This window comes from Condylostylus longicornis, unplaced genomic scaffold, assembly GCF_029603195.1.
Source record: "Condylostylus longicornis isolate FDR11 unplaced genomic scaffold, ASM2960319v2 ptg000137l, whole genome shotgun sequence".
Taxonomy (NCBI): domain Eukaryota; kingdom Metazoa; phylum Arthropoda; class Insecta; order Diptera; family Dolichopodidae; genus Condylostylus; species Condylostylus longicornis.
The window spans coordinates 570970-594825 of record NW_026578105.1 but is presented as its reverse complement, the minus strand read 5'-3'; the positions used below and the strand labels follow the sequence as shown (position 1 = coordinate 594825).

The 23856-nt window shown below is 21.2% G+C and overlaps 1 protein-coding gene across 1 annotated transcript in view; it reads left to right on the top strand.

The window, feature by feature from the left end:
* The window catches only part of LOC129615571 (sprouty-related, EVH1 domain-containing protein 1), a 37130-nt gene extending 13274 nt beyond the window's left edge, over positions 1 to 23856 (top strand). Inside the window, exons 2-8 of the mRNA XM_055530827.1 lie at positions 17250 to 17427; positions 17569 to 17737; positions 21489 to 21571; positions 21669 to 21732; positions 21802 to 21950; positions 22025 to 22467; positions 22523 to 23856. Coding sequence (XP_055386802.1) covers positions 17250 to 17427; positions 17569 to 17737; positions 21489 to 21571; positions 21669 to 21732; positions 21802 to 21950; positions 22025 to 22467; positions 22523 to 22649 — 1213 coding nt within the window. The 3' untranslated portion in view covers positions 22650 to 23856. The remainder of the gene's footprint in view (positions 1 to 17249; positions 17428 to 17568; positions 17738 to 21488; positions 21572 to 21668; positions 21733 to 21801; positions 21951 to 22024; positions 22468 to 22522) is intronic.

The window sequence follows — 23856 nt, the reverse complement described above, 5'->3', positions numbered from 1 at the left end:
TTTGTTACTTATTAAAAACAAATATTTTTCGAATAATATTCACTAAATAAAGAAAATATTTTTCGACGAAAATTAAATAAAAAATATTTTCATTCAGAATGTTTCAAATTTTTAGTGTGTTTGTATTTCGATTGCATATACATAATTTATATGTGAATAGCAATCAATGGAATAGAATGTATAACACATTTAATGTGCTTACATACATATACGTATATGTACATGTGAATATTATTTAAATTTATATTATGAAAGTATAAAAATATAAAACTGTATTTTACGACAAAATGTTTTTATTGTAACATAAAATTTTTTTTTGAACAAATTCAATTTTTTTTTCCAGTTCTGTTGTTTTTTTTTTTTTTACTTAATGAATTTATTTTGCACATAATATATGCATATGTGTAAGTGTATGTGAATATAAGCGTGCATAGAAAATATGTGCATACGTGTGGATATAATTCTATATATTTTTTTTTCTCCAAAAAGAAAAAGGAAATAAAATGTAAAAGAAAAATTCTATTTAAAGAATGGATGATTCAACCAAACCAAAAAAAAAGCAAAATTACAAATGTACAAATTTAAAAACAAAATGAAAACATACAAAAAAAGAAAATAACAAAAAAATCAGGTCATCATCAATAAAATAAAAACTGCATGCAGTAAGTACATAATATATTAATGAATATATTATATGTATATACATATATATATATGAACATGCATATAAATATGAAAATATTTATAGATAAAATACTTACATATGTAGGTACAATCATTATACTTATATGAATTTATATATGTATGTTCATACATATGTATACTGCTGCGGCGCGGCGACTAGCAATTTAAATTTTACAAAATTCTTAAAAGTAAAACAAAAATTTTTTATTTATTTTTGCTTACGTTTTCTGGGCTGCTATAAAAATTTTATCAAAAAAAAAAAAAAAATATTTGCAAATTTTAAAATGGTGATTTAAAAATTACTTATGTTTAAATTATAATGTCGGTTTAAAATATTGCTTTTTTGCATAATTATTCCATGCGAGTTTTTTTTTTTAAAATTGAGCATTTTTCCTATAAAAATGTTTGTGCTCTTGCACTTTAATTTGATATGTATATTATGCTAACTCGTATTTGATGTATCAAACTCATAGTACACATAGATTGATAAAATAAATATGAAAATAATTTCGGTATAAAAAACAGATCACTACATCTAATCGAATTATTATTAGAATTTTGCATCGTTGATAAAAAATAAAGAGAGAAATCAATTTACCTTTCAAAAAAAAAAAAATAAAAGAAATTATTTAGGAGGAAATAAAAGTTAATATTTAACAATTAACCTAGACACCTATATTCTGGGCTCTCATATTGTTCCACATTTAACAAATTTATTAACTATTTATTCCAAATGAAAATATTCTTGTCCAATTTATCTCTATATTTTTGTTATAAATTTCACACTTCATTTTATTAAATTGATTGTTGCTTATAAGTTTTATTCTTACGTAAAAAAATGTCATAATACAATACTTGTGCATTTTTTCCTAAATTATATTTTATATTCATCTGCTTATAAATAGTGATATCTAGAGTAAATGCATATATATATGTATGTTTACAATAAAATATTATTATAAATAATTTCACTTCCTGAATATTTGAATCAAACCAAATAAGTACACATTTGATAACAATCAATTTTTGATTTGAAAAAAAAATTACTAAATAAATTTTTATGCGCAAACTTTCTATTTATAATTTCGCTTATCAAAATTTTTAAATCTTTGAAATAATTTTCAATATGTTGCCAAAAATTTAATAAAATAAAAGAAAGAAAAAGACAGTTTTATAAAAATATATTACAAAAATATTAAAGTACCGTTTTAGGTATATTATACCTAAAATATATCGTAAAAAATTAATAAATTTTTAGTTTTACTGTCATAAACGGTTCGGCCATATATTTAGAATGTTCTTATTTTATAAAAAAAGAAAGAAATATCCAAATTTCTTTAGATTGTAACTAATTTTCAAAATTATTTAATTGGCATTATAATCATATTTTTGATAATTTAAACATTTTTCGAGTGTACCCTCCTTTCCCTCTTTAAAATACATTTTTGTATTCATATGCAAAATATTGTCTCTTTAAATTTTGACACGTCATATTGATTTGACTCAGACAAATCTTCAAAATCAACTACACTTGCATTAACCCTTGAACATAAAATCAATTTTAAAATTCAGTTATTAAAAATCGAGCATAAATACGTCATAACAACAGTTGATGTTTTTTTTAATTAAAAAAATAATAATTAAAAAAATTTATTTAAATACATAAGGTACATTTGTACAATATTGTTTTCAGTATTGTTGAATTATATTTATAAGTTTTCTGGTAACGTATATTTCTTGTAACGTATAAGTATTTATTTGATGGTAAAATTTACAAATGGTTTGTGTTCTAGATAAAACTGTATAAGAATATAATAGTTAAATGTTTTGAGTTATAATTTGTAATTTTTCAATAATTTTGTTAAAATAATTATTTATTCTAATACGGTTTATTACGGTATATTACGGTATTCAGAATTCTAATTAAATCAAAATTAAATCGTACTTAAAATTTATTTTAAAAATTTCAATGTAACATTAATACTTTTCTCTTTTACAACAAAAAAAAAAATTCGAAAATTTTGATCAAACTCACATTTTGAAGGGGTAAAATTGTTTTTAATCAACTTATAAAGTATTTTTATATTACGCTTATAAGTTGATAATTAAATTAAAATATATTTATATATAAAAAGTTGATGTTCTTTTGATATTTTTGAGTATAATGACGTAAAAAGTTATTATGGAAAATATCATATATGTATGCACATGCGTTTTATTTTTCTCTATCAAAAAAAGTATAATAGCAGTTTCTTATGCACTATATTTGATGAATTTATAGATGTAAGTAAAAAAGATAAGTAATTTATTAGTATTATATTTTGTACGAACTTTTTTTGCAATACTTTTTTAATGCCTGATACACAATGCAATTTTCAAAAACAAGAGGAAAAATAAAAATACAAGCAAATTTGAGTAAATTTTTTTTAAAAGAACGGGTCGGGTCAACTGTGTTATATTTCTCATACTCGAATAATTTATTTTCAAGAAGTATAACACTTATAACCTTAAAATTTTTTCCCCATTCATGTTATGAAAAAGAAATTTAGGAAAACTAAATAAATCGTTCCACTTCAAGTAATTTTGGAAATCATACTTGATACAAAATGATCAAATGAATAAGTTGTGGCCTTTCATTTGAATGCATTTGAATATGTAAAAATTACTTACAATTTTTGTATTTTTTTACTTTTTGCGGAAGCCTAAGTATCTACAAATAATATTGTGTCCTTATATACCAAAAAATTAAAAAATAAAAGTATATTAAAATATTATAACGTATAATTACAAATATTATAACAAATATTATAACATATTATTAATTGTTATTGAATAAAATAAAATTTTTAATGCTAGTTCTATTAAGGAAATAATTTTTTATATTCATACATATCATAAAAAAGTGTTATACTCATATGTAATCTCATCTAACTGACAGTCAATACATTCTGTTAAATTGTCCGTATACTTATACATTATAAAATACATGGATTTATAATTTTGTTTTACTAAATGTATAACAATTATAAGAAAAACTAATTTTCATGTATGTACATGAAAATACAGTAAAATCATTATAATTTAAGCTATTGTTATATTTAAAATGTTGCTATTTATACATAAAATTTTTCGTTAATTAAATTATTATAAATTTTTTTTTTTTAAATTTAATATATATAACAAAATTTAAGTAAGCTTTGACAATAATAATAAATTATTTAATATTATGTACTTATATGATTATAAATTTTTGATAAAAATATAAAAAATTATAAATCTTAAAATCAAATGTAAAAAACTGTTATAACAGTTTATTGGAGTTTTACTGTAAAAATATTTGTAAATGAATGTAAAATTGTATCAAAACATATGTATATATATTTACATGTAATGTATGTGTTTGTTCATATGTTTGTATATATTATATTAAGTATAATAATATAGACTATTTGTGTTATATTTTAAGTTTTCAAAAAAAAGGATAATTTTTTTTCTCATTTTCTATATTTTGCGTGTATGTATGTATTTTTTTATTTATCATTATACAGTTACTTAAACAGTTATACTTTTCTTATATTCAATTCTTATTTTTCTTTGGTTTTGAAAATTTTTTTTTTTGCAATATTTTTATACTAGTCTTCTCTCTATTTTTAAATTCATTTTTGGTAAAATTAAAAAGAAAATAGAAAAACAAAATAAAAAACGGAAAAGCTGAATTTAAAATTAGTTGGGAATAAAAAGTCACGTCATCCTTTTTTCCTCTTTTTCTTTTTGCTTTCAAAACCGAATTTTTTATTCTTCTATTTTTTTTAGTTCAGTTTTTATTTTTGTTTGTTATTAGATATTTCAACTAATTTTAAGGATATTTGATATAAACAAAAATTTTGCAAAAAAAAAAAAAGGAAAGAAAAGAAAAAAATTAAGGTAAAAGTATTTTTGGCGTTTTTAATATTTTCTACTTTTAAATGTGAATGGATTTTGTATTTTTGATAATTTTATTATTATTTTTCATATATATACATATGTACATACATGTGTATGTATTATATGAATATAAATATCCTACTCTATTTATATATACATACATAGCTATATAATTTTCCTTTAATAAGTATTAAAAGGTCAAAACGAAAGCTATAATTAAACAGTTTTAAAATTTAGCTGATACAAAAAAAAAAAAAAAAAAATAAAAAAATTCTTATTTTTTTATATTTGAATGAATTTAATTCGACCATTGTTATTTGATTATTCGCTATTCCAATACAAGTATTTAATTTTAGTTTATTTGATTTATTTATCTTAGGTTTAGGTTTAACACGTGATTCGTTACAATTTATCGAACCGTAATCAATGCCATGTGCCATTGAACATTTTAAAACAAAACTTAATATTAAATTTTAAACTCGCCAATTAATGGCTGAGATCAGTCGTTATTCATCAGGATTCTCTCTCGATAAGAGAATTGGCAAGATTACCTAAACCAAAATGATATTCTTACTAATAGATTATTATTCATCGTACTACATATAATGTGAAAAGTTATTGTTATCCATACCAGTTCTACATATCGGGATTTTTCCTTTAATACTTTTAGTAATATATAGGAATTTTTATATGTTGGTTCATCTCTTTATGAATCTCTGTATTTTAATTTAGTTCATTAAATGATTTAATGTATGTATTTTTTGTTCACTTCAATCACGTCCATACAGAGTGATTTAAAAACAAAATAAAAAGGAAACTATATAGTAAAAGTGTATTAATGTACATTATATATATACATTATGTTTTGTGGTGTATAAAATGAAAAAAAGAAAAGAAAAAGGTTTAAAAGTCGATATTTCTTTTTTTCAACAAGCATAACTAAAATTTTATTTTTAGATTAACCCCCCTAAAAATATTATATATGGTACATATTTGCTAAATACAGGTACAAAATATATTTGCTATGAAGGCATATGCATTTATAAAAATATATTTGTGTTTTAAATTTTTTATAGGTCAATTAAAGGATTTATCTATGTAAATATATATGTATATGCATATTATAGATTTTACCCTTTTATTATAAAAAGAATTCTCCATTTTTTCAGTTATTTGATGTGTAAATAATATACTTTACATTATAATTATCATGGCACTCTACTGTTCAATGAATCAAAGACACCACATTATTTATTTAATTAATTATAAAAATATTGATATATGTACATATGTACATTTGTTCATATTAATAATATGCATGTATATCAAAGTTGTGGTTTTTTTTTTTTCGTATAATATATTTATGTAAGTAAATATTATTATTAAAATTGATTTCCAGTCTATTTAATAAATTTATATACGAATATAAATTGATTGAATATTTTTTTGTAATAACTTTGTTGTCCATAAAATGCGAGAATATTATTTGATAACTAATAACCAATTTTATTATATATTTACATATTATATACTTGCATTAGATAAATATCATATATAACTATATAGGTATTCAAATTCTTACATAATTTTTTTTTTTGAATTTAATTAGAGTTCAATGTGATTTTCCTGAATTTCTTATGAAATTTTTGTTACGATGAAATTCAATTTTAATTTTTAAGCCCTAATTATCGAATACATTTTGGTCTCTTTGTATTTAAATATCTTCGAAAAATTATGAAAATATATTAGAGTTTACGTACATTTTGCTTATATTACATAACTTTACACATATACTTAATATAAGATTTTAATAATAATATAATTTCAAAAGAAAATAATATATTTAAAAAGTCGCGCCTAGATGTTGTTTTAAAATAAAACATGCAAAAATTTAGATATTTTAGATTTCTAATACAATTGTATGTTAAAAATTATAAAATTTAAATGTCCACCATGGGAACGGCTGCGCAGGGTGTCATATGAAAATCAAAATTTTCAAGGACTAGCTCACATGGAGTCTAGCAGTTTCGTTCCGAATGTTGTATTTCAACTCTGTGTTTCAGACCCTATATTATATTGATTTTATTTTATCGACTCCTTTAACAATTAGACTACCTGTGCAGTGAAAAAATGTAACTCATTCATTATTCTGATTTAGGCCAAAAAGTTAATTTTTAATAGTTCACGTATATACTTACAAATTTTATACAATATATAAAGTAAATTTTGTAATTTCATTCACCACAATAAATTTTTAAATATTTTATGAATAAGTTGAAAATTGCAATTGAATAATTTTAGTTTTTTTTTTTTAGTATTTTATTTAATTTTTTTCAATATTTCAAAATTAATTATTATTAGTTTGGCATATAATTTAAAATTAATTATATTAAAACTGGCGTATACTTAAATCTTATAAATAAAAAAAAAAAAAATTGAGATGAAAAAACTAAAAAATTTTCATCTCATTTTCAATAGCAAAATTTTTATTAAAAATTTCAAAATATTTTTGTGTATATGGGGAGTGTGTTTCTTTACATATTTACATATATGTATGTACGTGTGTATATTACATGTTTATATAAAATAATGTCACAATTGAACCAACACAATTTTTTTTTATATATGTCTATATACATACATACATATATATTTTGGATGCTACTAAATAATTTTTTATATTATATTTTACTTAAAATGGACACGAGTATCAATAAATTTTTAAAATAATATGACTATAAATATTATACTTATTAAATATATATATATGAATATAATTGGTATAAGTAGCATACAATTTATGTATGTACAAATATATATATTTATATTTAAGTATAGATATATGGCGTTTTTTTTTCATGTTTTCTCTTCCTGATGAAATCACAATTTGCGCAAATGATCTATTTATTAATTGTATAATAGAAGAAAATAAATTTTTGCAAAATATGAAAATCGTTATGACGTAACTATATAACTAAATAATATAAAAGAGAAGAGGAAGAGTAATAAAATAAAAATGATGACGACATTAATAATTTTTTTCTTCTTTTGATTATTTTATATAAGTATTGACGATAATAAAAAATAATTTTATACTTAAAAATTGATTTATTGAATTAAATGAAAATTGAGAAAAAAAATATACAAAAAAGATTTTTTTTTGTTATACTTTTGTCCTTAATATCATGACAAAGTATAAGTGGCTTAATTAATGAAATTTAAAGCATTTTCCTTTAAATTTGAAAGACTACTTTTTTTTCTTATAATGATTAGTTACATTATACATCTTACATACTTATAATATGTTTTAAATATAGAAATATTTTTTATTAAATATTTAAAAATAACTTATTTTCTATAGTGTTATTAATCAAATTTAAATTATTAATTAAGGAAATATAGATGTTGAATAAGCAAAAAAAGGAAGATGGAGGTGATTTTGATTTATTCAAGAATTTACGCGAAATGTTCTGAATCCATACAATGCATATATATATATACGAGTATATATGTAGGTTGTAAATTTCAGACAGATGTGAAAATTATAATAAAAAAATTGAAACAAGAAAAAAATTAAATAACAAATTTAAAGAGAATAAATTCTTAGATAGACTTGGTAAATTAATCTTTTTTATTTACGTATAATTTTATACCAAAAAAATTTACTTATATATTAAGTACATAAAAGAATTATTATTCATAATGTAGGTTGTTTAAATATTTGAACATTTAATTAATATACTATAGATTTGTAATTGAAATAAAAAAAAAAAATATTTTTCTATATGATTCTGTATGATATTAGGAATGTTTAGAATATTTTAAGCGCAAATATATTACTCGACTTCATAATATACATATATACATAAGTACAGATATTTTAAAAATATTGTATATTATTTTAAAATCTTAAGTCAATGTTCAATGTTCCAAAAATATTAATTAATTTTTCTATTGATATTCTTTAGAAATGTAAAAAAGAAATTTAATATGATTTTTGTATTATATGAGTTTAATAACATTAAATCCAGAGCGCGGCAACATTTTTCGAACAGCAGGACATTAGTGAAATTTTTTTAGTTCTCATATCAATATTGTAATCACAATAAAAAATTTGTACAAATATTTTTGCACTTCTGATTTTATTTACATTTTTATGGGTAAGAACCAGAATTATACTCAACGCTGCAAATATGAACGCTGAATAAGTGCGAAATATCAGAAAACTTTAAGACTCATTTTGCCCTGCTTCAATTTTCCTATAGAATTCAATAAATTTTTTCCTTACTTAAACTAAAATCATCTTCTATACAAAATAAATTATTGCATCTACATAAATACTGTTGTACTGTCTACAAAAATTTGCTGTTTCTGACATAAGAAGCCATAAATTTATTTTTCACATTTTTTTTTAAACATTGTTTAAGTTTTATCAAATATTGTCCAGATTTTTTTTTTGTTTTATTTTCATTATTTTATGTCAATTCATAAACGAGGCTATTGAATTTTTTTGCATATATTTGCTCATTGGTTATTCCTCCTGTTTTTTTTTCATTCTTTAGTTTGATCAACATCAGGTGCATATGTTTTTTCTTGTTTTTTTGCTCTCTTTTTTATGTAGGTAGACTTTATCCAAATACTTTATAAATTTTTTTTTCGTTCATCGACATAATTCGATATTTGAGTATCCTGTAATTTGATAAATTTAATTACTTATAATTATTTTTAATACATCCGTTTTATGATTCAATTACTTAAAACTATATAGTGAATAAGAAGTGATTAAATATTTACCTACTTGATAAAATTCTGGTTTTGGAATAGTGTTCTACGCAAAATTTTACCACAAAAAGTGAAAAAAAAATATTTTTTATTGAAAACAATGATTAAATATGGTATTAGAGGAGCAATTTTTTGAAATCTCATATTATGTTTCCCATTTAAGACAGGCATATATGCTTGTGCACAAATAATTACATGCGATCTGATGAACATTAATCTGGGAGAAGTAATTGAATATTGCCTGGAAATATTATTCAATTTCGATTTTAGTATGAAAACGGACACAAAAGAAATATAAGTTTCTTTTATACAAAAAAATTAATTGAGTTTGAAAGAAAATTATTCAGATAAACATCCTATGTTGCCACACAGTCTCTAAGTGCAAGAAATCTTGAGATTTTAGTGCAAGAAATCTTGAATTTAATATAAAATAAAATTTTTAATTTATTAAAATTCTTTCATTTGTACGTAATTTGATATTGTGTATTAGACATATTATTATGTATCAATATAAAAATTTATTTGTAAAACAGTGCTTTTTCTTACATAACTTTAGGTAAAAATTTTATTCATTTTGAAAAACCTATTAAATTTTTAGAATTTCTTATTTTATCATTTATTCAAAAATATTCAAAAGAAACTCAAAAGTAAAAAAAATTCAAAAAGTAGGAACTATAAAGAAACCCTGGATCAGCATAAAAGTCAATATTTAATTTTATCATTGCCTGCCATTCATAGTCGTTTTCTACTTTTTTTTACCCTTAAATTGTGTCATATATTGTTAAGATATTATAGAAACTAAAATACTTTTCGATTGTTCATATATTTTCTGTTGCAGAATTAAGTTAAAAAATCAATATTCAATATTAAATAAATGATAGTTACATTAAAATAAAATTTATAATAAAACGAAATGTACAGAATTTACGATAAAACAGAATTTACGATAAAATAGAATTTACGATAAAATGAAATTTACGATAAAATCAAATATAAAAAAAAAAAAAACAAAATGAAATTTCACGATAAAATCAAATTTACGATAAAAAATGAATAACTATAGTATTATTTTGAGAAATTTTAATTATATTGTTATTAAGAGACAAGTGTATTATTGAATATGATAAAACTTCTCTGACACTGTATGTTATATGAGGTTTTCTAAAACAAAAAAATCAAATAATTTCGTTAAATATTCGGAATATAAAAGTACAAGAACCTTATCTAACTAAATTTATTATATGAATGGATATATAATACTGTGGAAAAATAAAAAACATTATTTTTGTAAATTAAAATTTTTCTAATTCTTAAATTTTAAACAATTTTCAACTAAGTATTTAATTTGTATACTGTGTGTATAATTATATGATATCCATTTAAAATACATTTGAATATATTTATAAATATATTTCTATTTATATACTTATCAATGTAATAATTTTGTATGAAAAATTTTTCTAATCAAATTGTTGCTTGATTTCGGTTTTTTTTTTCTATTAAATACTCGTATAAATATATAGATAAATTATACCGTATAACAGAAAATTGTTATAGAATATTTTTCATCCTTTGATATTTTGCAATTGTTTTTTTACATTTTTTTTTTTTTTGAACAAGAAAATTAAGATTTTAGGGAGAGCACAGAATATTTTTTTTTTGTTTTTCTAATTTTATTATTAATTTTTTCTTTGTTTTATTTGAAATATTGAATATTTTACGATTTAAGTTGCACAATATATACATATACATAATATGTATACACACATATGTGTATAAACATATACAATCAGGTATACCCCGAAAGTATTACACTTAGCTCGATTTTAGAATAATAAAAATGTTCAAAATAATATTTTTTTCGTATAGTTACACACAAATACATACAATGATATTTTATTATTTTTTCTTTTTATTATTATTATTTTCAGTGAAAATGTCTCAATATTCAGTGTGTTATTTTTCTTATTTTATTTTATATTTTTATATTTTCTGCTTTTTTTTTTCTTTTTCATTTTCTTTATGGAAAACGTGATGTTTTCAATGAAAATTTTTTTGCTTTTCTATATATTGGTTTTTGTTATTGTTCTATTTTTTTTTATAAGAAACAAAGTTGTTGTGTAGTTGTTGTTTTAATTTTCTTGTTTTTTTTTTTTTTGTTATTTCGTTTTGCTAAATTTGTTGTTGTTATTATTTGTTGTCATATTCATAATATTTCTTTGAACATTTTAATTCAAAAAAAAAAGGGAAAGAGAAAAAAAAGGAGTGTTAAAAAATGTTTTTCTTCTTTTTATTTTTTATTTTTACTGAATTGGTTTGGTTTGGGGCTGCGCGATGACCCAAATAGCAACATTTTGTTTAAGATACAAAGACCTATATTTTTTTTTTATAATATAAATGATGTATAGAATGATATTTATTTTTTTTTGTTTTTATTATTTTTTTTATGCACTATTATTACTCGTATAAAGAAAAAAATCGTAGTTGGATTTTAAATAAAGAAATGAAATTGAGGAAATTTTATAGTATTTGAAAGGTTAGGGTGAATAGAATAAAAAAATTAAAGTTATAGATATGTATGTATATATGTATATTGAATTTATATTCTTAATATATTCAAAATAAATTGATGTATGTGCATATACATATAAAAATTTTTCTAATCTAAATATTTAGTTTATTTTATTAATATAATTAATATATAAATGTAAGTAATGCAAAAATGCAAATCTATATTACGTTTGAATATCTACATATGTATATTCATAAATAAGAATTTCTCAAGTATATATATTTAAAAAAAAAAATCACTATGGTCATGGAATAGTTTCAGAATTAATTAAAAATCTAAACCAAAACAAATAAAATGAATAATTGTACATTTATGTCCGCATTTATTACCTACATATGTATATGAAAAAAAAGGGTACGAAATCAGTGTTCTCATACATTTCACCCATTTTTTTTTTTGTTTCACTTCTTCTTATAACATACATATGTATATATGTATACGTAAGTAGTTAAAGGTCAGTTTAAAAATAAAGTTTTCTGAAAGCATAAATTTACTTTAGTTTTTTTTTTTATTTCTGATTTCCTTCGATAGACTGCACATAACTCTACACAATTTATGTAATTTATTTGTAATTATGGTGTAAAGATGAAGAATTTGAACTCATTCCATTTTACTAAAATTTTTAGTAATGGTTAACCTGGCAATATATTGTAAGGCCCTAAACAACGTGACTACTTCAATAATGTTCTTCCTTTTGAGATTAATTTTTTTTTTTTTTTGTATCCTTAATATACGCTGTTATTTTATGTATATGTATAAGCCGAAATTTAAAGAAAAAACTATATTGTGAAAGTATTTTATGATAATGTAGGTATATATGCAATACACAAAATAAAAAAAAACACATAGAATAAAAAAAATTTGAACTTCTTGAATGTTGCTTGTCTTTTGTATTAAAATAAAAAAAAAAAAAAAACAAAAAATTATGAATTAATTTTTTATTTTGTTGTTTTTTTTCTTTTTATTCTATGTGGAAATTTTTTTTTTAGGTGACTCTCTGCTCTGATTATACACAATAATTATTTTATTGTGTATTTTATTTAAGGAAGCTTTTATATTTTTTATAATGGTAATGGTGTAAATGGTAAATTTAGAAAGGTGGTAGTTTAAATATAGAATGTGTATAGTTTTCCTTTATGTATACATACGTATATATGTAATATTTTTTCAGTATTTAAAGGAATTGGTGTAAAAGTTTTTCTTTTACTTTGAATTTTTTTTTTTTTTTTCAAATTTTTTGCTTTCCTTTTTTACAAGGATATTATATATAGTACATGTATGAATGTATATTTGTATGTACGTGCATATGATGTTCATATGTATGCCTTTTTTTTTATATTGTTCTTAAATAAAATTTAAAGAATGAATATTAGATATTTTCATGCAATTGCGCGCATTCTACTTTTCAATCGTTCACTAAATATTTTTTCATTATATAATGAATTGAAAAACAACAATAATATAACTACAATAAAATAAAATAAAAGAAAATTGATATAATATATATTTATAATTTGTAGGTATGTTTGTTTGTTTGTATATTTGATATTTAAATGTGAATAATTTTTTTTTTTTGAACAAAATATTTCTCTATAGTTTTATTTGTAATTGTTATTAATGGGTGATTATAATGTATGATTTAAATATATATATATATATATATGTACATATGGATATATAGTAAATGTATAACATGAAAATGATATGCATAAATATTAGACATATGTATGTGAATACAAATAATGTATGTAAGTATTACTCACGCAATGTAAATATAAAATAGTTTTTCTTTCATAGGTCATTATAACCTTTTTAATTTTGTTTTTTTTTTTGAATGTGCTTAAAATATGAGTTATTTTTAGAAATGGCCTTTCGCATTTTTTTTGCGTTTTTTTTTTTTTTTGCAAGATTTTATCATTTTATCTATCTATATACGGAAGTATGAATATGTATTTAAAGTTTATTTTGTATAATTATTGTAGATGAACTTTTACATTTTTATAACGAAAATATAATTTGTATATACATATATGCATTATATTAAAAATAAAATATGAGTTATTGAAAAGGTTTAATAAAATTAATAAGAAAAAATTAATCGATTTTCATATAAGTATTTATTTTTTGTGAATACTTCAGAATTTTGGGATGTGACAATGTTCTCTTATATTTATTAAAAATTATTATTTTAAAAATTACTTACAATTACTGCCAACTATCTATTTTTAGTTAACAAATAAGTTATTTTTTATAGAAATTATTTATAAGAAATGAACATCAAACTCAAATTTTAAAAATTTTTGATCTAAATTATAAGAAACATCATTATTAAACGTCAACAATATTTCATATATCATAATATTTCATATATCATAATTAGCACAAAATTAAATTACATTTAATGTTCATATTAATATTATTGTGAATGGATATATCGTGAATAAAGTTTAAAATTTACAAATTTACAAATTTACAGTACATTTTAAATTTGAATTTAAATTTCAATTTGTTTTATTATACTATAATAAGTTACATCTATATATTATGAGTTTAGCAATTTGTATAATTATGCAATATCAAAAGTTAATTAAATTTTCAATAAATTTTAAAAGTACAAACACATGTTAATTAAAAAAAATGCACATACCCATAAATTTTATTTTTCAAATCATAATTAAGTTAGTATATACAAGAGTTAGTTATAGATATTAGTCTTTTCGATTTTTTAAATTTACATATATTTCTATTTATAGTTTGTTTTATTAATTCTAAAACTTTGTTATATCTGAAATATAAATATACATACATATTAATGCTGCATAAATATATATGTATATATATAAAAATATAGGTACATTTATAATTTTTTTTTTTAATTTATTCATTGAAATCCTTTTAAAAATAGATTTGATGACGTAAAGTATACAAAATAAACTAGGTTTTTAGGTTATCTATGATGTCAGCAACACACCAAAAAAAAAAAAATTAAATAAATAAGTACCTGTGTACACAATATTTTTTCTTTCATAGAAATTTTACAAGTATAGTAGAAATATATATGTACATAACATAAGTATGACTATAAATAGAGAAAAATCCAACTTTAGAATGAAATTTTTGTTATTCAATTGCAAAATATTGCATTCGCTGATATTCATAACTTGTGTAAATGTAGATTTTTACAAAAAAATATAACAAAAAAAAAAAAGGAAGAATTTCAAAAAGATGTAAAGAACGAATGAAAATTACTGCATTCATATATCTTGGTAGGAAATACAAAAAAAATAAAAAAAAGAAAAAAAAAAATAGCAAAAAACAAGAAACTACTCAGGTCATTGAATTCTCCAAATCTAGGTTAAGAACCCTTTTTCATGTATTCATATATAAAAATTCATGTTTGTATGTGCATGTTCAAAGTAAATAATATAATAATTTTATATAAATTTATATACTTACGTAAATGCAATTTTATGTACATTAAAATTTTATATATATGTATACTTACATAAATTATATACATGTATATAATAAAAATTTTATTTTATAGTTTTTTTTTTTATTAAAGTAACTATTATACTAAGGCACATAACGTACGTAATTTTCGATTAATATTTGCATATATAAAAGTTCCATTATGTAAATATGAAAAAAAACCAAAAGGGAGAAAACTTTACAATTCATATTTTAAAATAAAAGGAAAAACAAAATGAATAGAAAAAATGTAGGTTATGGCGTAAATACTCAATGATTGCAGTTTTTGATGATGACGACAACGACCAACTTTTAAAATACTGCCTTTTTTTTTTATATATTTTTTCACTCCTAATAATAGTTCGAATAGGATGGAAAAAAATCTTTCTTTAAGGTAGGTCGAATACCCCTTTTTACTTTAACACACATAGTGTTGTGAATATATAACAATAAAAAAAACAGAAAACCAAAAAAAAAGTGAAAGCAGCAACGAATAGATTTTTAATAAGAACATTGAAAATTTTCTATTTTTAGAAATTCAATTTTATTTTTATAATATTTTAGTTAAAGGACATTTATATATAGATGAACTAAAAATGAGTTATTAAATGTATATATACGTATATATGTATACATGTACATGGATGTAGGTCTAGTTATGCGTTATTTAAGAAAAAAAAATTTTCAGTTATAAATGGAAAAAAAATTTATCAAATTTTTGAATAATATAATTAATATAATTGTATACATTTTACAGTTACCTTATATATATATACTTATATATATGCATATCATTGCATGTAACATAATCCTGGCTACACATATTTTGTGTACCTTATTTATTAATAATATCTGCAATATAATTTTTACTTTGATCTCATACCATACCATAGCCCTATAAATTATTTTAAAATTATTATTTTATAAAAGTTTAATTCTATTGTAATTTTACCTATTTTTAGATTAAATAAGATTAAATATATATAGTTAATGGTTATTAACTATACTCTAATTGTTGAATTTATTATTAATTATAAATTTGTTGTTACTATAAAAAATATGAAAAAGATATTTTTCGCTCTAATAATCATAAAAGATTTTAATTATTAATTAATTACAATTAATTACACATTAAATAATTTGATTGAGTATTTAATTTTTTTAAATAAAAAATAAAATTGTTACCTTAAAGCTGTGTTATATAAATTAGAGATATGGGCTGTGTCATTTCACAAATCTTCGATTTTTTTTATTGATTACAATCTCAGGTTAGTCTTTATAAAACTGGAAGTAGCGGTGAATTTTTTCTTCCTGGCCGAATAAACAGAAATTTATATCCTATATGCTATACGTAAATGGCTTAGCTGTGCTAAAAATATGATTTTTTCTCTCTGGCACTCTGACGGTTCCCGCAGGTCTGACATAAAAATCCAATAAAAACAAAACGAAAAGTAGACAACAAATTTTTATGTAGATTAATGTATTACTGGTTTTTGCTTTTTCTGATATTTCAAGATAAATAACTTTTGGTCTAAAAGAAAAAAATACTGAAAAGATTTGAATGTTTAAAAAAACCATAAATATATCTGATATAATTAAAATTTTAACTGCCACTTATTTTCTAATCTGGTGATTCAATATCAATAAGTACCTTAAAAATGATATAAAATATATTTAAATATATTTTTAAAATATATTTCTTGTACACAATCAAGAAAATTGCAAATTTAGCTATTTTGAAAATTACAAAAACTCTTATACTCGTAGATTAATTTAATAATAAAAATATTATTATTTTTTTTTTTATATTTTTCAGCGACTATTTAGTACGAGTAAGAGCACAGGTTATGACAAGAGACGAAAGCACCGAAGGTTGGTTACCATTAGCTGGGGGTGGTTTAGCGAATGTATCAATACGTAAAAGAGCTAGACTACCCCCTGGTACTGGAGGACATGAATATATAATCTATGGCCAAAGAATTTCTGATCAAAATGTAAGTTTTAAGATATAGATAATAAAATTCTTTAAATAAATTTTAAAATATACACAATTTAAAATATTTTTGTATATATACTTATACATGCAATTTTTATTTTTGTATTTCTAAATTTTTATATTTTTTTTTTATTTTAAGGTAATATTAAGTTGTGTTATTAATCGTGATTTAAAGTATTTCAAAGTAATGCCAACATTTCATCATTGGCGTGCTGGTAAACAAAGAAATGGTTTAACATTTCAAACTGCAGCTGATGCTCGAGCTTTTGATAAAGGAATTGTTCGCGCATATAATGATTTAATTGACGGTATGAATTATATATAAGCTATATATATATATGTATGTAAATATAAATATACATGTACATTTTTATTTTAATTGTAATCTAATTTAATGTATAATTAGAGATTAATTATAAGATTGATAAGAGAAAAATTAAAAAAAAAAAATTAAAGTCACACACATTTTTTTGTGAAAATGTAAAATAATTAATTAAAATTTAAAATTAAATTAATATAATTATTGTTGTATGTTTTTTTTGTTATTAGTTTTCTTTATTTAAAAAGAAAATATTATTTAAAAAATTGCATGATATTCCTATTTAATAAAGTAAGAATGAAAAAATCCTTTATTTTTATTGTTCTATTTTTTTCAATAATAGTAAAATGCTTTCTGAGAATGCTTTCTTTGAAATAAGATTAAAAAAAAGTTATTTGTAAAAATGAAACGCACACAATATATTACATAAGTATATATACGTATAACATATATAATGTAAAAAAAAGTCTTGCTTTCAAATGGGTTATTATTGTTGTATAATTTCAATGAATTTACTCTTTTTTTTCGAAATACTGTAATTAAATTCAAATATTATTAATTGCAAATTAAAATTATTTTACTTTTAGATAAATTTAACTTATTTTGTAACTACGTTAACATTTAATGAAGAAAACTATTGCTATATTTAATCTGCTACGTTATTGCACTTACAATGAATAGAATTTTGTGTATTACTCAATATATAATAAATAGAAATTTAAGGATCATAACTAAATTCAAAAGTTATATAACTTTAAGCAATCAATACTTAAATATCTTATATTCAGTATATATGTATGTATGTTAAGTAAATTTATTTAAAATTGAATTGTTTGCTTATCATACATTTAAAAAACAAAATGAAATATTTTTCAATAATGTTCAGTAAAAAGAAAACTTGATGAGCAGTATAAAAAAATACATACAATATATATGCTTCAAAATTATAATCAGCCTGATCATGTATTCCATTTGTAATCATGAGATTCAATTCCGAATTACTAAAATTCTGTTCCGTATATTCATAATAGTGTTATCATAAATTGTATTAAAATAAATGTCAAGAAAAAAAAATTCATATCTAACAAGTATTTTAAAAAGAGCGGTCGTGTTAAATTTTTTTCTCAGTTTCCTTCCTCTAACACATCTGCCATGAAGGGAAATGAATTCATATTCCATAAAAATTCATATATCCTTAATTTTTACTTTTCAGAAATATTCAAAAATTAAAAAAAAACTGCAAAACTCCGTTTTTAAAAAATATCCTTTGAATATGGCACTAAAAAAAAATGGTGTTGCAACTGATTCATAATCTGTACGAGTGGAATTTGTGATTTTTAAAAGTCGTAGTTCGTAATTTGTTGGATTCTACGAGTGGAATTCATGATATGGCTGAATATAGTTTATTTTACAAACGATTCTTCTAAGCTTTTAATGCGACAAAAAACAACAATTGTAATAATATAAGATATTAAAAATTCTGTATGATTAAGACTATTAAACAGTGATTTCAATTCATTCTTCTTCATAAAACTACCAAATATTGACTTTATTAAAAACCTTGAATTCTTTAAACATATTTAAAAGTACTGTGTAAGAATATTTCGTACATACATATATAAATTATTATTTTCGGAATAAAGTAACTTTTTTAACAAAATGTTAAAATTATTATTAAAATTTTAGTTGGGATATGCATGAATTGTACAGCTTTTTTTCTTTCTTTTTTAAATAATTTTAACAAGATGATAATATTTTTATGAAAAATTGAGGAATTATGTAAATGTACTTATATGATTTTGTGTATAAATTTACTATTATTCTACCAAAAGCAAAAATTCTGATCGATTGATAACTGAAATCAATAAATTATGAATTGAATATCAATTGCAAAAAATCTGATTTAAAACTGTAATGGATGCAAAGAATCTTAACAATAAAAAATATTTTTTTTTTCAATGTATTAACAAAAAATTATTATATTAAAATTATTGGTTAGAATAAGATTATTCTCTGCTTGAAAATTATTTTTTCTGTGATATTAAAACATATCCACGAAGCTTATGTAATGTAATTGCTTCCTTGTAATATTAGTATTTCCTCAAGATCAGGCTTAATATTGAAAAATATTAGCACGTTTTCCTAATTGATATAAATAAAAATTTAGTATAATTTAATATTTAATCTTATGAAAATATTTAAATTAACTAAAAAAAGGGATTTTAAAAAATTATCATATACAGGAAAGATCACCCTGCCTGTATGATATTCAACATTTTTTCTTAACAAAATTTTGAATTCAAGAGCAGCAATTTAGGCTTGCAATTAATATTGCTTGTATTAATTTTAAACATAAATTTCTGAATTTAATTTAATTATCAGATTACTGCTTTGTAAAACTTATGATATTTACATAGTTTTTCCAAGCTGAATAGTCTTATTTTTATATAGTAAATGATATTATGTATTGCTTTAGTTAACGGTTACATTTTTTAGATAATTTTCTATTATTTTTTTTTACTATACTTATAAATTTCTATTTTTTGTCTTGTATATAGTCTGTCTGTTATTTTTTTTTTTAATTTCTCGAAATCTAACACCATACGCTCTTTTTTGTTTTATATTTTTTGCCTCATAAATTGGAAAATATAATTCAACAATTTTTTGTTATTGGTAAGTTTTTAAAATAAGTGTGTGTGGTGACTTTAAATGTAAACTTTTCATTTTTGATTCAAAATAAACAGAATGATAGTATTTACAAAATTAAAATCGGTCGCTATTAAAAATTTGATTTGTCGATTCATTGTTAAGAAACTGTGCTTGCTACAAATATTTTCCTTTTTTATTTCAAAAAAATTTCATTTGCATTGATATTCATATTTAAAAAGTTCATTTTATTAAGGGTTTTTCATTCAGTTTTTAGTTAAAATTTTAACTGAATCAAATAATATTACTTTATTATACTTTTGAATTCTGAAATAGAAAAAAGGACATAATTTAGTTTAAACAAATAGTTAAAATATTACCAAAATGATTAAATATTATTTACATATGAATGAGAAAAATTTCAGTTTTCTAATTAAATTTCTCAAGGGCTTTGACTCAATATTTTAATTATTAAATAATGAAATCCGAAAATTGAGAAAACTAAATATAAGCACTAAGTACATAGATTAGAGTTTTAATAAGACATAGATTTTAATAAAAAATAGCCATAACAAATGAACAACAAATAATTAGCACTGCCATAACAAATTAGAAAAAATCTATGAAGGATTTCAATGCAACTAAGAATTTTACGGCATATAAATTACGGCATTTACTAAATATTCAACAGGAAAATCCTTTGTAGGCGAATGTTTTGAAAAATATTTTGAATTTAAGTACAATAGATTAAAAAATGAACTGAAATAAGGATTGTTGCAATCAAAAAATATTTGAGCTAAAATAGAATTTATATAATCTTAATTTTTTAGGATGATTCTTCTAAATTTTTTAATTTTCCATAAAACTATCAGCATTTTGTAGTTTATTTTTCTTTCATGATATTATAACTAAACTTTTAATTTGTATTGAATTCCGATTAAAACGCAAAATTATGTACTCTGAAATAATATCTTTATATTTTGGTTTAAATTAAGAATACATAAATGTTGTTTTGTGTTGGTAATTATAGACGTTATACAAAATTAAAAATTTCAAATTCTTAATGATGAGGAAAAATTTTTTGTACTTTTCAGGACTGACTCGTAATAATAATAAATCTCAAAAATGGCCCCAAATACCTAAATATGACTCAGTTGGTGAAGATGACGTCTTCATGGTAAGAATTTCTTACAAATTTTATGTACCTACCTGTTTGATACAATGATATTATACATATTATAAATAAAAAAAATCGTATAATTTTTATTTTGTAGACTCTTGATTTACCTCTTGAACCATCTGAAAATCAATCAAGTCCTGAAGGAAGTGGAAGTCACAGTAAGATATTTCGCTTTTAGCTTCTTTTTTTTTAATAAAATAAAGTAATTTTTTTTTTTTTAACTATAGAGAGTGAAAATAACAAAGAAAAACAACCAAATATTCATTACATATCCTGTGACAAACCACAAGTTCCATTGCCTCCAAGTCCAAATGGGGAACATCAGCAAACAACTATAGCCCCGGGCGATAACTATTCATACGTTCAATTAACTGCAGTAATTATTTAAAATTAACTCAATTCAACAATATTAATTTTTCTTTTCTACTTTTAAAATTTATTTCAATATAGGTTCACGATTACAATTATCCAGTTGTTGACGAACCAGTTGCTGCTGTTGTAACAGCACGTCGTGATTCAACTTGTAGTTTGAAAAAACGAACAGCTTTAGAATGTACAACACCAGGTTCAATAATAGAACCTGTATCAATACTTAAGGATCCATTAAGTGGTTCAGCTGGTGGTGTAGGTGGTAGTATTGGTGGTGGTGGTAGTGGAAGTGGATTGCTAATAAAAAATCGTGTACGCTGTCGTTTTTGTCATGAATTCTATACTGAAGAATGGAATCGACGAGGAGCATGCGAATTTGCTCCAGATTATTTTAAGTCTGGTCTTGAATGTATATCAGGTATGGGTTGCGCTCGTTGTATGCTATATCACTGTATGAGTGATTCAGAAGGTGAAACACCCCAACATCCATGCGAATGCGTTAACGAAAATGGTTGCACTAAACGGTAAATGGAAAATAGTTTTTTAAATGTTTCATTAAAACTTCTTTTAATTTTTTAGATGGGTCGGTTTAGCATTGCTATCACTTATCGTCCCCTGTTTATGGTGTTATCCTCCATTAAAAACTTGTCATTGGATTGGAGTATCGTGTGGAATATGTGGTGGCAAACATAAACCACAAGTCTGACACTTGGAGCAAAGGCCAAATTTACAAGAAAATGAATATGATCAAATTTTTTTTTATTGAAAGAAAGGAAAGCAAAATTTTAAAGCTGTATCGATTTTTTTTTCTTTTATTTGGTTTTTTTTTTTAAATTTAAGAATTTTAATTTGCGATAATACAAATATAATAAAATAATAGAAGTGTAAATCTGTATTAAAAATGATGGTTCTATTTTTTGACAAATCTGCGATTGATATATTAACTAAATAAATTTAATTTATACAAACTGAAAGAAAATAGGGTTATTATAAGTCTTGATTTGCCATTTAATACAATTTAATGAATAAATTCGAGCAAAAAGAAGCATGTATTTTATCTATGTAATTTAGAAACTTTCAAAACATTATGCAATAAAATAAATGTTTTCATAATTTATTCGCAGATTTAGGAATCATCGTTTGTGATATCAATACATTGTATTAGATATCGTTTTTTTTTTTTAAGTTGAACGAAATCTGAAATATATTTTACAATTTTTGTGATAATATTATGAATAAAAGATTGTATTTTATATAATATTCTTATCAAAAACATACATACAAACATAGATTAAAAAAAAATAAGGAAATAGAAAATCGAAGATATTGGAAGTACTTTAATTAGTTTAGCACGTCTTATATATTTAAATTTAGAAGTTATCCGGATCCAAAATAAAAAGCAAAATAATCGGGGCTTGCCATTTGTAGTATTGAGTAAAGGGAAATGTATTTCAGATATTTTAATATGTATATTTGTTTGCAGCTAACACAAATTGATTGCAAAGAAAAATTTGGTTTTTTAACTTTAAATTCAAAACTATTAAATGTTTATTTTCATTTAAATATGAAAAGAGAAAAAAAGGAACTTTTATGATAAATTTTCATATTCATTTTCTATGATAAATTTGACCAAATAACGTATAAATATATATATTATTATATATATATATATATATATATATATACGCATAAAAATATTTCTATAACGAAAATAATCATATATAGGAAGACTATGGAATTATATATTGAAAAATCGGATTTGTAACACAATCTGTGCAAAATGAATCAATATTAAAATTATTGATTAAAAAACAAACTATAAACCCAAATGATTTTTTAATTTTATTATAATTTAGTTTTAAAACTGTATAATTTTAGGGAAAATTCGAATAATAAAATTTAAAACATACAAA